General features: G+C 42.3%; 1 protein-coding gene across 2 annotated transcripts in view; it reads right to left on the minus strand.

Annotated features, from left to right (window-relative positions):
- The window catches only part of SLC16A10 (solute carrier family 16 member 10), a 116,199-nt gene extending 103,470 nt beyond the window's left edge, over nt 1–12,729 (minus strand). For both annotated transcript variants that reach the window (XM_039252200.1, XM_039252201.1), the window contains exon 1: nt 12,164–12,729. In XM_039252200.1, the coding sequence (XP_039108131.1) occupies nt 12,164–12,497 (334 nt within the window). In that variant the 5' untranslated portion in view covers nt 12,498–12,729. The remainder of the gene's footprint in view (nt 1–12,163) is intronic.
- Nucleotides 12,730–14,086: the final 1,357 nt, after the last annotated feature.

Consider the following 14,086-nt stretch of genomic DNA (forward strand, 5'->3'; position numbering starts at 1 on the left):
GGGTCTTTCCAAAGCTCTACCTCTGGCTTCAGCTTCATTCTGAGGCTCCAGGTTTACATTTCCAGTTATCTGACTTCCATCCCTTGATATCCTGCTGGTTTTTAACACTCAAATGTCTAACATTTGAGTCAGTCTTTCCCTGTCAATTCCTCCTCCTCACGTCCCTGGTCCTGACAATGGCACCATCCAGAACTGTCTACATAATGTGTAGCACCAGTACAGAATGAAAATATAGGGCTCCCAGTTCAAAAAGTATTAAGACATAGGGGCACCTGGGTGGCTTAGTTGGTTAACTGTATGACTTTGACTCAGGTCATGATCTCACGGTTCATGAGTTTGAGCCCCGCGTTGGGCCCTGTGCTGACAGTTCAGAGTCTGGAGCCTGCTTCAGATTCTGTGTCTCCCTCTCTCTCTGCCCCTCCCATGCTCATGTTGTCTCTCTCTGTCTCTCAATAATAAGTAAAAACATTAAAAAAAATGTTTTTAATAAAAAGTATGAAAACAGACTCCAGATGTAGATACCATCTCTGCTTCCATGTCACAGTTTACACCCATCATTTGTTAAAGTTCCCTCAAGTCTATCCTGTAAAATGTCTCACATCGGTCCCTTCCTTCCCATTGCAACAGCTGTGCCTCAAATCTCACCCAGCTCTCAGCCAACAATTTTGTAATTGGCGTTCCTCCTAGGTCTTTCCCTCTGCAACCAAGTCACCTCTTTTTGACACAACTTCAGACACCTTCAATATCTCCCATTGCCTATTATCCAAACTTCTTTACCGAGCATTCAAACATTCTGTGCCCCAGCTCCATCATTCTTTTCCAGCCTTATCTTCTGAGACTTACCTTACATATATATCCTGGCTCTAAGAAAACCAAACACCTTGCTTTCACTTAGTAAGTCCAGTGTGTACTCAGGTATAAAGAGCCGGGGTCCTAATGCGAAAGACTTAAGTTCAAATGCAGCCCCAATGCTCACTAGCCTTAGCTGCTAATCTAAAACAGGATGATCATAACAGCAGTTGTATCATATGATTATCAGAAAGATAAAACAATATAAAATATGGAGTAAAGCACAAGAAAACATCTGTTATTAGGCTGCCTCTTCGCCCTTGCCCAGACCTTGCATGCCACCTGAAAAACCTTTTTCTGCTAAATCTGCTGAGGAAAAATCTACCAATACTTTAAAGCCTAACTCAAAAGCCACCTCCATGAAGCCATCTCTGATCAGCTCAGTTAGAAAACATTGTGCCCTCCTTTAAAATCATATATCTTATTTATACTGTGTTTAACATGTGTAGCATATTGCTTTAGGGTTATTTATGTACATGGCATTTTGCTTCCCTCATGACCTCTCATGCCTATGGAAGAAGTCAAATTTGTTCTTTCCTGCATGACCCCTACTACATAGTTTGTGCTCTATAAAGGATTTCTAGACCTTTTTAAAAATAAATAAAAGCAAAAAAAAAATTAACACACATACACCCAAATTAATTAATTAAAACTATTTTTAACCAAATTGGCTGGGTCTGGAGGAGGTTGAGGCAAGATGATAGCACCGAGAAGGAAACAGGGCTGCTCTTGCAGATGTGATCCTGGGAAGGATAAGGTGTCACCTGGAAGGGTCAGGAAGTTCTTCTGGCCAAGTCTCCAGATGGTTAGTTTCCGTCCCCACTTCTAAGCCCAAGGAAAGCCCTGATCAACACCTGTGCTGAGACCAGATGCATGGGAACAAGGGTGTGCCCCACCTGCCAAGGTGTGTCAGGTGAGAATGAAAACAAGAATAATCTCGGGCCTTCCTAGCAGTCTCACACGTGGTAACAAAGTTTCACTCTAAGATACTGGTATGAGCTCCCTGGTATTCCCAGATATTACATATAACTGCCAAGCCATGTTGCTGCTTCTAATGGGCTCAAAAATCTGGGAAAACACATAGCCCTAAACACAATGAAATATAATTTAAAACTACTTTTTAAAAATAGCATTAGAACTTACCAAATTAGCAAATACTAATAAAAACAAAACTTAACATTGCTAGGGTTTTCAAGTAGCCAACATATTGCTGGTGCACAGTAAACTGGCTCAAGTTCGCTAAAGAACAACCTGGCAATGTGTAACAAGTGTTATAAAGTTGTTCATACCCTCTGACCAGTAATCAATCTCACCTTTACACATATACCATGAGTAAGCAATCTATAGGAGAAAACACAATTTGTTCAAAGATGTAAATAAACACGATACTTATAGTGCCTAACACTGCCTACAACTCTGCCAAGGGGGCTGGTTAGTAATCGAGGTTAGATCAGTATGGCAGAAGAACACACTTACTGAAAACCTTAAGTAGGTACACTACATGATACAGAAAAATATACCTTAAAAAGAATGTTTACTGAGAAACTGAGAACAAAAGTAATTATTTTTTTAATGTTTATTTAATTGTGAGAGAGAGAGAAACAGAGCACGAATGAGAGAGAGAGAAGCAGAGAGAGAGGGAGACAGAATCCGAAATAGCCTCCAGGCTCTGTCTGAGCTGTCAGCACAGAGCCCGACGCTGAACTTGAACTCATGAACCATGAAATCATGACCTGAGCCAAAGTCAATCGCCCAACCGACTGAACCACCCAGGTGTCCCAACAAAACTAAATATTTACATATAAATTTACAATTCTGTATTGGCAACTCTGAAATCCCAAACCCAAAGTTTTTTGTAAGATGGGATCAACAGTCCCTTGGAGGCAATATATAATCTGAACTGACACGAGACTATTTAAAGTCTTTATTTGTCCCATTTGCTCTGAATACTCACATTTTGCTGCAGAAATATCAAAGTATTTGATTATGGGGCCCTGCCTCAAACTCCCCTGTAAGGATTGTGGTTCCAGTACTAACGACATCTACACACATGCAAGAACTTTTTGTTATATATGCATCCGTTATAAATTTGAAGAGTTAAAGTTTAGTACTTCTTGGTTTTCCATTTCGAGCCTATTCCATAATTAATATTTTTCTCTTGAGTAGAAGGAGACAAACTAGAACACCTAAAACTAAAACTCCATACATCTAGGGGCAGCTGGGTGGCTCAGCTGGTTAATTAAGCAGCCGGCTCTGGGTTTCAGCTCAGGTCATGATCTCACAGTTTGTGAGTTCAAGCCTCTTGTGGGACTCCTTGCTGACAGTACAGAGACTGCTTAGGATTCTCTCTCCTCCCTCTCTCTCTGCCTCCCCTGCTTGCTCTCTCACTCTCTCAAAATGTATAAATAAACTTAAAAAAAAAAAAAAAGCAGGCACACCTGGGTGGGTCAATCAGTTGAACATCATGCCTAGGCTCAGATCATGATCTTGTGGTTCACGGGTTTGAGCCCCATGTCAGGCTCTGTGCTGACAGCTCAGAGCCTGGAGCCTGCTCCAGATTCTGTCTCCCTCTCTCTCTGCCCCTTCCCCACTCGTGTTCTGTCTCTCTCTCTCTCCCTCTCTCAAAAATAAATAAAACCATTTTTAAAAATTAAAAAAAAAACCTTCCATACATGTATCATTTATTCCTAAAGAACAGCTTGTTCTTAGGGCAAGTTTACTATAATAGTCATGAAAGTTAGGATTCCTAATGCTAATGGTAGATTATTTTTAACATTAATATTTTTATTATAAACATAACACTTGTTCATCTTAGGACAGGAAAATTTAGAATGGAAAACTTAAAAGCCACAGATAAACTAACAGAAAGTAAGAAATCCAAAAACCTGGGAGAAGTGTGGAATTGGTAATGCTGCAAGAGTGCTGCATTAGTATACAACAACAATGGCAACTTTCTGCCCCAATTGCAGAAAACACCATTTAACTTTTTGGAATGTCGTTTAAACAACTACTGACAAATGTGAATCCTTTGAGATGCTGCCATTTGAAAACATGGAACATGAAGTCAAAATAAAGAGGATAATTAAGCAAGATGAAAAGGTTTTTACTATCAAAAAGTCACCAGTCTAACCCACTCGACTTGGCATTAATACCGATCTACCCAGAAGAGTCAAGAAATACCTCCATTTAATGAGTAGTAGTTTACTACTTTTATAAAGCATATCACAGAATTGGCTTTGGATCCAGTCTAAGTTTGTCATAAGAATAAATTTTGACTTTCTGAATACACACAGAACACTGTTGATTCAATTTACTTTAGCAAAGAAAAAAGAAAAAGAGTAATAGCTGAACAGACCAATGCATAAACTCTAGTCAGTGACTCTCTTCCATAGGGGGTAGCAGTGTTTCTGATCAACGTTGTTCCCTCTTGATAAACACGGAAGTCTCATAATCCTTGATGCACACCTCTAAGGGTGGTTTACCTTTTGAGTGAGACACTCTAATATTCAGAAGATAAAGCCATGCTTCTGTTTTTATCCACCAGCTAAGATTTTGTCACTTTTGCTTATATTATGAAAATAATGAGATTCTTTTGTTTTTCACGTACAAAATTATAATCTTGACTATGCTTTTGGAAACTAAATGTGCTTCTCTGGAACTTCTGACATGCTCCTCAGGGTAGGGGGAACTGTGCTGCCCTCTCAGACTCATATACCTTTCCGGACTTAATTTAAGCAGAAACACTGCTTTGGTCCATATTCATTATTTCACATCTGTATTTCATATGTATCCCCGTAACTAAAAACTAGTGAAATGAAAAAATACTTGCAACTTGGAAATAGTTCTTTTAGCTCTAGTTCCTATATACAAGGTAGGAAGTTATTTCTGCTGTTAATGAAGATGCTGTAGCGTTACCTCACCATTTGGTATGTGTACAAGCACATCTGCAAGCGCTGCTCTCCTCCCTCACCACAGTCTCAGAGGACCTGGCTATGGTGTGGTGAGTTTGCACAGCTCCCAGGAGCGCTGGAGTTGCTCGTTCTGAATCACTGCCAATGAAAACACCATGGTTCATGGGTGGCACCAGGCTAGGCTGATGCTCAGAGCCATGGTGAGCCAACCATTCAAGTAGTGTTTGAGGTTTAGTTTGTTTTTGTTAAGGTTTGTTTGTTTAATCTGAATAGGAGATCAGATCTCTAATTGGATTGTAGTAACTTTCGATTCCAAAGGCAACTTCCCAGGATTTCTAAATATCTTGGGTAGAAAACACCATTAAAGTTCTAGAGAATATACAGGTAAGTAAATAAGCAGAAAAAAGTTTCAAGGGAGAAAAAAGGCAAGGTTCTACATTTCATGACAGCTTTAACGTAAGCACAAGTTTTTGCCCAGCTGAAAAGATGCTCTTAAATTCAACTTGAAAAGTATAAATATTGATATCATGTGCCCCAATCCTAAACAAGTGACTATGCAAATTATCACTTAAGTATGGATTCTCCTTAAAATATCATTCACAGAATGCTAGATTAGAATCGGTTGCAGTTAGGTTCTCTGTCTTCCACTTTAGGTCTTTTTCAAAAGTAATCTCTATCCTCAGCATGGGGCTCAAACTCACCACCCAGAGACTCCCTACCTCCTCCCTTTCCCATGCTCTGCTAACAAGACAGGCACCCCCTCTGTCATCCACTTTAAATTTAATTCATAACTCATTTGAATTCATGTCACTCCCAGAACATTCCAATTGCATCAAAAATGTAACAACACTTGCATAAAATCATTGTTTTCTCCCATGGCTGTGACAAAAGGAATAAAACGACTAACCATTTCATCAGAATCTTAACAAGGACTAACAACCACACTGAAGAGAGCAAAGGCACACACAAAGGCATAGAGGCAAAAGATATCTGGATAAATTTGGAAAAGCACAAGGCTTTCGGCTTGGCCAAAGCACAAAGAATAAGAAGGAAGAGAGAGGTGAGAGATAAGGCTACTGGATCAGGCAAGGGCCAGAACGTGAAGTCCTTTGGTGTATAGAGTGCAACGTTTTCCCAGAAGTAATGAGTTTCATTGATAGCTTTTAAACAGAACAATAATATGGCCCTATGTTTTAGAGAAGTCACTCGAGTGTATAACCGAGGACAGGTAGACCAATTAAAGCATTATGACAATAATTGAGGCCAAAATTAATGAAGGCATGAATTAAGACAGTACTTAAGGAAAAGAAGGGGATTGGTTTATGAGGCATTAAGGAGGCAAATGCAAAAGGACTGTGTCTGATTTAACAAAATAGGAAAGGAAAAGGGAGACCTAAGAAATTAAGATGAATTACAGGTTTCTGACTCAAGCAACCAAAGGTGTCACGCACAGAGAATTCAGAAGGAAGGATATGTCTACTTGCAAGTGGGCTGTTTTTTGGTGGCCATATATATATTATATGAGGTGGCTAAAAAATTAGTTCATTTTAGTTGAGTCTGATATACCTGTGTATCCAAAATGAACTGTCCAAGATAGTGTCTAGAGGCATAGGGCATATGAGACACACAGGAAGGAAAGAAAAGTGAAGTACATGGCCTAGGATGAAGCCTCAAGGACCTGCAACACAGATTCCACAAGAACCCTACCAAAAGATACAGCAAATCACATCAGGAGTACAGAGTATAAGTTATTCGAAAAGATACCTCAAACCCCCTCCTGACATAATTCTGATATTCTTTTATTTTTGATTTGAGTTTATTCTTTGAGCAGTTAATGTTATTTTTTTTTTTTTAAGTTTATTTATTTTGAGAGAGAAAGAGAGCACATGCGAGTTGGGGTAGCGGGAGTGGGGGCGGGGGCTGGCTCAAACTCACAAACCCTGAGACATCATGACCTGAGCTTAACTGGCTGAGCCACCCAGGTGCCAGGAAAGACTTTTTTTTTTTTTTTTAATCTTCAGGCACATGAACCGACTTGAAGTTTCAGAGGTGCTAGTAGGACTCTACTGAAAGGTATAACAAGATGCACTGCTCCTTAAGTGCTACTGAAAATCCTACTATGTGATTTTAACTGTCTAAAGAGCAATCTACCTCCATGAAGAGAAGGCAGAGTTGCATTAAAGATTATGAACAAAGAGCCTCCCTTTTGGAACCTTTTTGATGATCTACTCTTCTTTAAAACTACTAAATTTTTAATACTTTGATTTGTACTTTAAATATCCAAGAAAGGAGGATAATATGCCATGTTTCCCAAACTTATTTGACCACAGACCTCCACTCTGAAGAAAAGCTGTTAAAGAAAACATTTTGGGAATTACTGAAAGAAGCCTCTGGAGTTCCCAAAGCCTTTGGAATTTACTTGACCAAACCTCTGGGCCACAGAGATACCTATCTTCAAAAGGATATCATTAACTACCCTAAATACTGATTCTGAAAATATACTTGTTTGAAATAAATATATTTAAAAAGTGAATATACCAGTTCATGGCAGCACTCTCAACAAAAGCTAAAACATGGAAAGAGCCTAAGTGTCCATCAACGGACAAATGGATCAAGAAGATGTGGTTTATCTATACCATGAAATACTACATGGCAATGAGAAAAAATGAAATCTGGCCATGTGTAGCAACATGGATGGACCTTGAGGGTATTATGCTGAGCAAAATAAGTCAGGCAGAGAAGGACAAATATCATATGTTTGCACGTATAGGAGGATTAGGAGGAACTTAACAGAGGAACAAAGGGGAGAAGAAGGGGGGATATGGTGGGGGAAAGGGAGAGAGGCAAACCATGAGAGACTCTTGAATGCTGAGAACAAACTGAGGACTCATGGGTGTGGAGAGGGAGGGGGGAGATGGGCATGGAGGAGGGCACTTGTGGGGATGAGCACTGGGTGTTATGTGGAAACTAATTTGACAATAAACTTATTTGTAAAAAAAAAAAAAAAGATAAAAAACACATAATAAAAAAAAATGAATCTACCATTAAAATATTTTTTTCTCCAGGAAGAAAGCAAGTTAGTAAACTAGATAAACTAGTAAGATCCCAGAGTGTCCATAGCACTGTATCTGAAAAGTACCCTTGACTCTTTATCCGTTCCATGAAGGAACTAAAAAGGGGGGTTTCCAATCACCAGCACAGTAGTGATTTCTAAGGGAAAATAATGTTCCAGTAGCTATAGTAATTATTTTAGCTTTCCCAAAAGCATCACGTTTGCCCGTGCACATGTGAACAGGTAAAAGTTGAACTTAAAAGAGACAACTCAAGGCCAGCCTGCTCCCTCTGATGCAGCAGCATGTGTAAGACAGGCTCTGAGAACCAGGTCCTTAGCAGCCAGGGTAACCCAGTGGGGCTGGGATGCACACGACATTTCTCATTAGTTCTACTGCCTAACTTGCAGTTCAGCTTGCTTGCCCTTTCCAAAGTCTTAAAATTAATAAAGTAAGATTTATTACCATAGAGAAAGAGACCATCAAATGCCTTTCCCAGCACTCACCATTCACTGGAATTTCCTGAGAATTTCAGCTTTTTAAAGTAAGACTGAGCACGGATATATTGCAAATGCCTCAGGGAAGTATTCTGTTTACTCCTTTGTATCCCACAGCAGATCAAAAAATCCTTGGGAATGGCTGACCTTGTTTCTCTCAACTACCATCTCTAGTGCCCAGCACAGACAGTGTCAGAAACTTGGTAAACATTTGTAGAATGAATAAGGAGTAACATTAAGATGTACAGACTAACCTATATCTTAATGAATTTCTTCAGGGCCTTTCTTGAGAAATTTTGGGTGGATCATCAGTTGCACAGGAAGAGTTGAGATAGCCTGAAAAGAAGTAAGCCTGTGAAAGGCTCCTTTTCAGTCCTGTCTGGAAACATCATCCAACCATGAGTCAGTCTAAAAGAACATCATTCTTCAAAGGAAACCCCAGACTTTGCTTGAATGCCGTATGAAATTATCTTGTTTCTTCTGGGAAGTTTCTCTACAAAAATCTATTTCAATGAGACATTAACCATTGGCAATCATTTATTGACAGCAAAGTAAGATCAAGAAACAAGCACCCTAATTTCCAGACTTTTTAAGTTTTTTATTTATTTTGAAAAAGAGAGAAAGAAATTGCTCCAGTGCACACACAGGAGAGAGGTGGAGATAGAGAGAGAATCTCAGGCAGTCCCTGCATTGCCAGCATGGAGCCTGACTTGGGGCTCGAACTCACAAAACTATGAGATCATGACCTTTCAGACTTCTTTTCTAACCCTAGAATGGCTGGTATAGTGCTCAGTCAATTGTTAACGCTTGGATTAATCTACAGCATAAAGAACACTGAATTAGCAGAATCTATCTAGTCATGTAATACGATCAATCATTAAAAACCTCGTTTCTAGAGACACATAAACCTGAGGCTGAATCCTGGCTCCACTGCTTCCTTAAACTCTGTGGGCCTGAATTTCCACAGCTGAAAAGAAAGATAGCCAATGAAGCCGATATCCTGGACTCGCACTAAGGTTTAAATAGGAATGCAGGCACTGGGCCTTGCACATCGTTAGTTCTCAAGAAAAGTGAGCTGTCTTTTAAAAACCTAGATTTGTATTTCACCACTACCTCCCTATTTACCCTTGGGCTCATCACTATGAAGAAGCCAATGAAAACATGGAGACAGAAATAAGTGCTTTCTAATGCTGGGATTATCAATCATGAGTAAGAGTAATAGAAAATGGACCACAGCTTTGAAAACTAAAAGCCTTACACAATTCAGATCTTCTTTGTATTGCACTTGAAGTTTGCATTTGTTTGATCACAAATGACTCAGCATTAGAATATCAAAATAAAGAAGACTGAAGAGTCAAACTTCAGGTATTCTCAAATACTTCCGTGCCTGGTGTGAAGGATGGACTATGAAACACCTGTGTGTGTGTGTGTGTGTGTGTGTGTGTGTGTGTTGGGCTGGGGCAGGAGGTGGGTAGATCTCAGTAACAACTGGCTAAAAGAGTATCTTGTTACCATTTTTTCACAGATGAGGTTAAATCTTTTTTCTTCCTTGGACCTTAAATTTTATCAGTTATCAGCTCTGTACCACAGAGCATCCAACCATGGCTGCTCTGTTATACGGGGCCATTACAAGTATACCAGAGCACAGGCTGGTTTTCAAGCACCACTTACCCTAAGTTGGACACAACCATACATGGGAGTCAGGTGCACAAGTACAATGATTTTCAGTATTTAACTGGCATACCTGTATAACCAATATACACCCACCTATACACAAACACGACTGAAAATCATCAAGGATTAACTGAGTAAATGGAGAAGGATATTCATCAAAACTGCAAATAGCTTCAAAAAGTTCCAGAGAGCAGGTTCCTGTCCCCTCCCTCCCTCTCGGGTGGCCTGCATTGGAATACTGTAGCCAACAGGAACTTGGGGGATGGAAGACAGGTAGAGGCTTCCACACTGCAAAACTCTGGCCCCCCGCAAAACTATGGTCTTTCCCCAGCAGATGCTCACTCACACTCCCTCACTCTCATAAAAGGAAGGAGGAAAATCCACAGATAGCAAAGGACCTACTCACCTGAGTTTGCAGAAACACGGGTAAACAAAAGACTATTGTCTTGCTATCTTGACTGCAGTAAAAAATCTGTAATCCCAGTCAAGAATATGCTGAATGAGGAAGGAACCAGTCTTAAAATGTTGACTCTACCAATTCTGCCTCCTTGAGCTTTTCCCTACCAGATACCCAATGCTCATATAGAAAAAAAAATTTTTGTTCAATATTGCATATGCATATCAATCCTGCTAGACTTTACGACAGTTGCCTTCCATAAAAATTAAGCATAGGATATTACATTAGCCTATTAGTAGCCCTGTGACCTGCATAACACAGTAGCTCTTGAGCTACTGTTTAAGGAACAGAAATTCCAGATTAAATATGGTATATCATCACATATGCAAAGAGATCATGTACAGGAATAGTCACTGCAGCATTGTTTATATTAAGTTTGGGAGTAATCTAAATGTTTATTAAAGTGTTATTATTACTTTATTGTTAAAGTATTATTAGTAAAGTATAATATATTCATACAATGGAAAACCTGAAGTTAAAATGTAAAGAATTTAAGCTACCAGCTCAAGTTGAGGAATTATGTGGATAAACTGCAAACAAAGCAGAGGAGAAGAAAAAGCTCGCTGCAGAAAGATACACACAATACAGCACTATTTATAAAAGGTTTTAAAACTCCCAACATTACCTCTGCCTTAGAATTTGTTAGAACAGTCTCCTGCATGTTCTTTGTATGCATACTAAAGTCCTAAGGAACACTCTAAAAATAGAAAATTAAGGTTTAAAAAAAGCCTATTAATCATATAAAGTTCCTCAAATGGCAGGGAGGAGCCTTATTTAGTCATTGAAATCCCTTAGCCCTTTATGTCATAAGAGGTGTGTTCTATCTCCATTCTGCTCTTCAGGAAGACACTATTTTACCAAGCTTCAGTGTTCTCTCCTAAATAAGGCTGAGGGCACCTGCCTTGCAGGCTGAAGTGCAATAATGTATTAAAAGAGTTATATACAAAAGGTCTTGCTCTTGTTTTTTACCTGTCAGTCAAGAGATCACATTACAAGTCTCTACAGGGGAAAAAAAAATGTTGAGTCTGCACTTTTTCATCTTGTCTAGTATATGGTTAAATATGACAAACACAACAGGAAAGGGCAACCCTTCACCTTCCTCCTCCCAGTCCCTGATCTGGCTGTCTCCTATGCTTTCTATATTTAGCACACAGTCTCCCCCCAAAAAAACAAACAAACAACAAACAAAACACCAAACCGCGGCTCCGGGCAGGGCTCCCCTGGGGAACTCCCCTTGACCTTGGAATAAATCTCTTTAATCTCGCCAACCCTGCCTCTCCTCAACACACACACCCCTCTGCAGCCCCAGAGGCACCGGAACGAAAACCCAACGGTCATGGTCTCATAAGAGACTGCAAAAATCACTGCGGTGTTGTTGGGTCTGGAAGGTTCTGTCCGTTCTCAAAAATTAACAGCAAAGTATACTGTAGACTCTTAAACCCTACTCTTAGCAAGAGGATCCGGACAAATAAGTTCTGCGATTTATTTCCGAACACGCCGTGCCCACATCTGGGTTCACTACAAAGCCAGGCACACCGAGGCCCCTGGAGCGGCAGGCTGCGTTTGCAACCGGACAGACCCGCCTCTCCCACGCCCTCCCGCACGCAGGGACCCACCGAGGCGCACACGCCGGCGCGGACACACTCCGCACGCGGGATGCGCTCAGGGGCCCCGTGCCCGTTCCCCCCCTACCCCGGGCTGGCCCCGGCGGGCCCCGCGCCTCACCTGTCTTGAAGACCATCTTGTCATCGTCCTTGGACCCGAAGGTCTTCAGCATGGACACGAAGAGCACCCCGCAGGCGTTCTGGATGCCGAACACCGACCCGTTGCACCACATGGCCGCCAGCATCACCAGCCAGCCCCAGCCGCCCTCGGGAGGCTGAGGGGGCTCAGCGCCCGCCGGCCCCGCCAGCTCTACCTCCACCTTCTCGACGACAGCCTCGGGGCCGTCCGAGGGTCCCCGGCCCGGTAGCGGAGCTGCCCGGGTGGGCGCGGGGCCTGGCGGCTGCGCCTCGCTCGTCCCCCGCGCGGCGGCGGGCTCCTCGGGGAAGGGCACCATGGCCCGAGGCGGCCCCCTCGGGCGCCAGGGGAGCGCGAGGGGTGCGAGTTCCCGGCGGGCTCACTGGCGAGCGGCCGAGCGCCGGGCCGGCGGGCTAGTGAGGCCGAGGAGAGGGCGGTGGAGCCCCCGGTGGGCCGGCGACGCAGGGCACGGAGGCTGCCGCGAGGAGGAAGGAGGAGGCGAGCGAGCACCTCTGGGCACAGGACCCAGGCCTCCCGCCCACAAGCCCGCACCCCCCACTACGTCGGGAGCCAGCCGGCCGGCTCTTAAAGACGCCCCCCGCCCCGCTGGCTGGGGGCGTGGCCGGAGCGGGACGTGTCCGAGAGTCTCCAGATGATTGGGCTTCGAGAGCAGAGGCGGGGCTCAATCGCTTGGCTGAGCTGGGAGCCAGGTGTCCGCGGGTGGCGGTCTCTGCGCGCGCGCCAGCGGCAAGGCCTCCTCCAACCCAGCGGGGGTCACAGATGTGTAGGTTACCTCGCCCCTAGTAATAGAGGAAGGGGCGCGAATCTTCCTAAGTACAGGCTGGGTGTGTCATCACACAGAAGTACGGGATCTTCTTTAGCCTCAGCTCACTGACAGCGTTATAACCAAACTAACATTGTCTCTTGGCTTTGTTTTTGTTTTTGTTTTTGACATGTACCTCTTTTTTTATTTTTAATGTTTTATTTATTTCTGGGAGAGAGAGAGCGTGAGCCCGTGAGGGTCAGAGAGAGAGGGAGACACAGAACCTGAAACAGGCTCCAGGCTCTGAGCTGGCTGTCACCGCTGAGCAGACCCGGGGCTTGAACCCACGAACCGTGAGATCATGACCTGAGTCGAAGTCGGATGTTGAACCGACTGAGCCACCCAGGCGTCCCTGACATGTACCTCTTATTACTAATTATAATATATAAGATACATAATGCCCCCTGCTTACTTAAAAAAAAGTCAGAAGTATAAGCGGCCTTATGTAATCATTTCATTTCTCCTGCTTTGATGTACAATTTGCTATAAATACTTGGCGCATTAAAATACCCATTTTGTAAGGCACTGTAATACCAAAGCCTTCCAATAACATTTTTGACAGACAACTAGAAAACATTACATTTAAACTACAGCACAGTTATTTGCACTTTAAACAAAACCTAGCACCTATATTCAACTCCCTGAAGCATGGAACAACAATGTATGTGAAAGAAAGCAAGAATAGCCATGAAATTGAATACAGTTAATTTGTCAGTGACTCAGATTCTTCACTTCAAAGTCATTATATACTAGTTATTTTATGTGCCCATCACCGCAGTGGAGTACACAGATGGGTGTGACTGATCATACTTCTTCCTCTACCCGTTAATGAACTGGCAGGAAAATGTCTTGGGATAAAACAGGAGGCTCAGATGGTGAGTATTATAATACATACACAACAACAAAGAGAAGTGGGATGGAACCATAAAATTCTGTTCAAAACACTGCAGAAAAGCTTCTACAGCAAGATGCCTTGGAGCTGAGCCCTGAATCAAATACGGAAACTGAGTGGGCAAAGATGGGGAAGAGCATTCTAGGTAGAGAAAATCGCCTAAGCTACAGAAAGCAGGATATGCTTGAAGAAC

The sequence above is a fragment of the Hyaena hyaena genome, unplaced genomic scaffold (assembly GCF_003009895.1).
Source record: "Hyaena hyaena isolate Hyena2069 unplaced genomic scaffold, ASM300989v1 scaffold_412, whole genome shotgun sequence".
Lineage (NCBI taxonomy): Eukaryota > Metazoa > Chordata > Mammalia > Carnivora > Hyaenidae > Hyaena > Hyaena hyaena.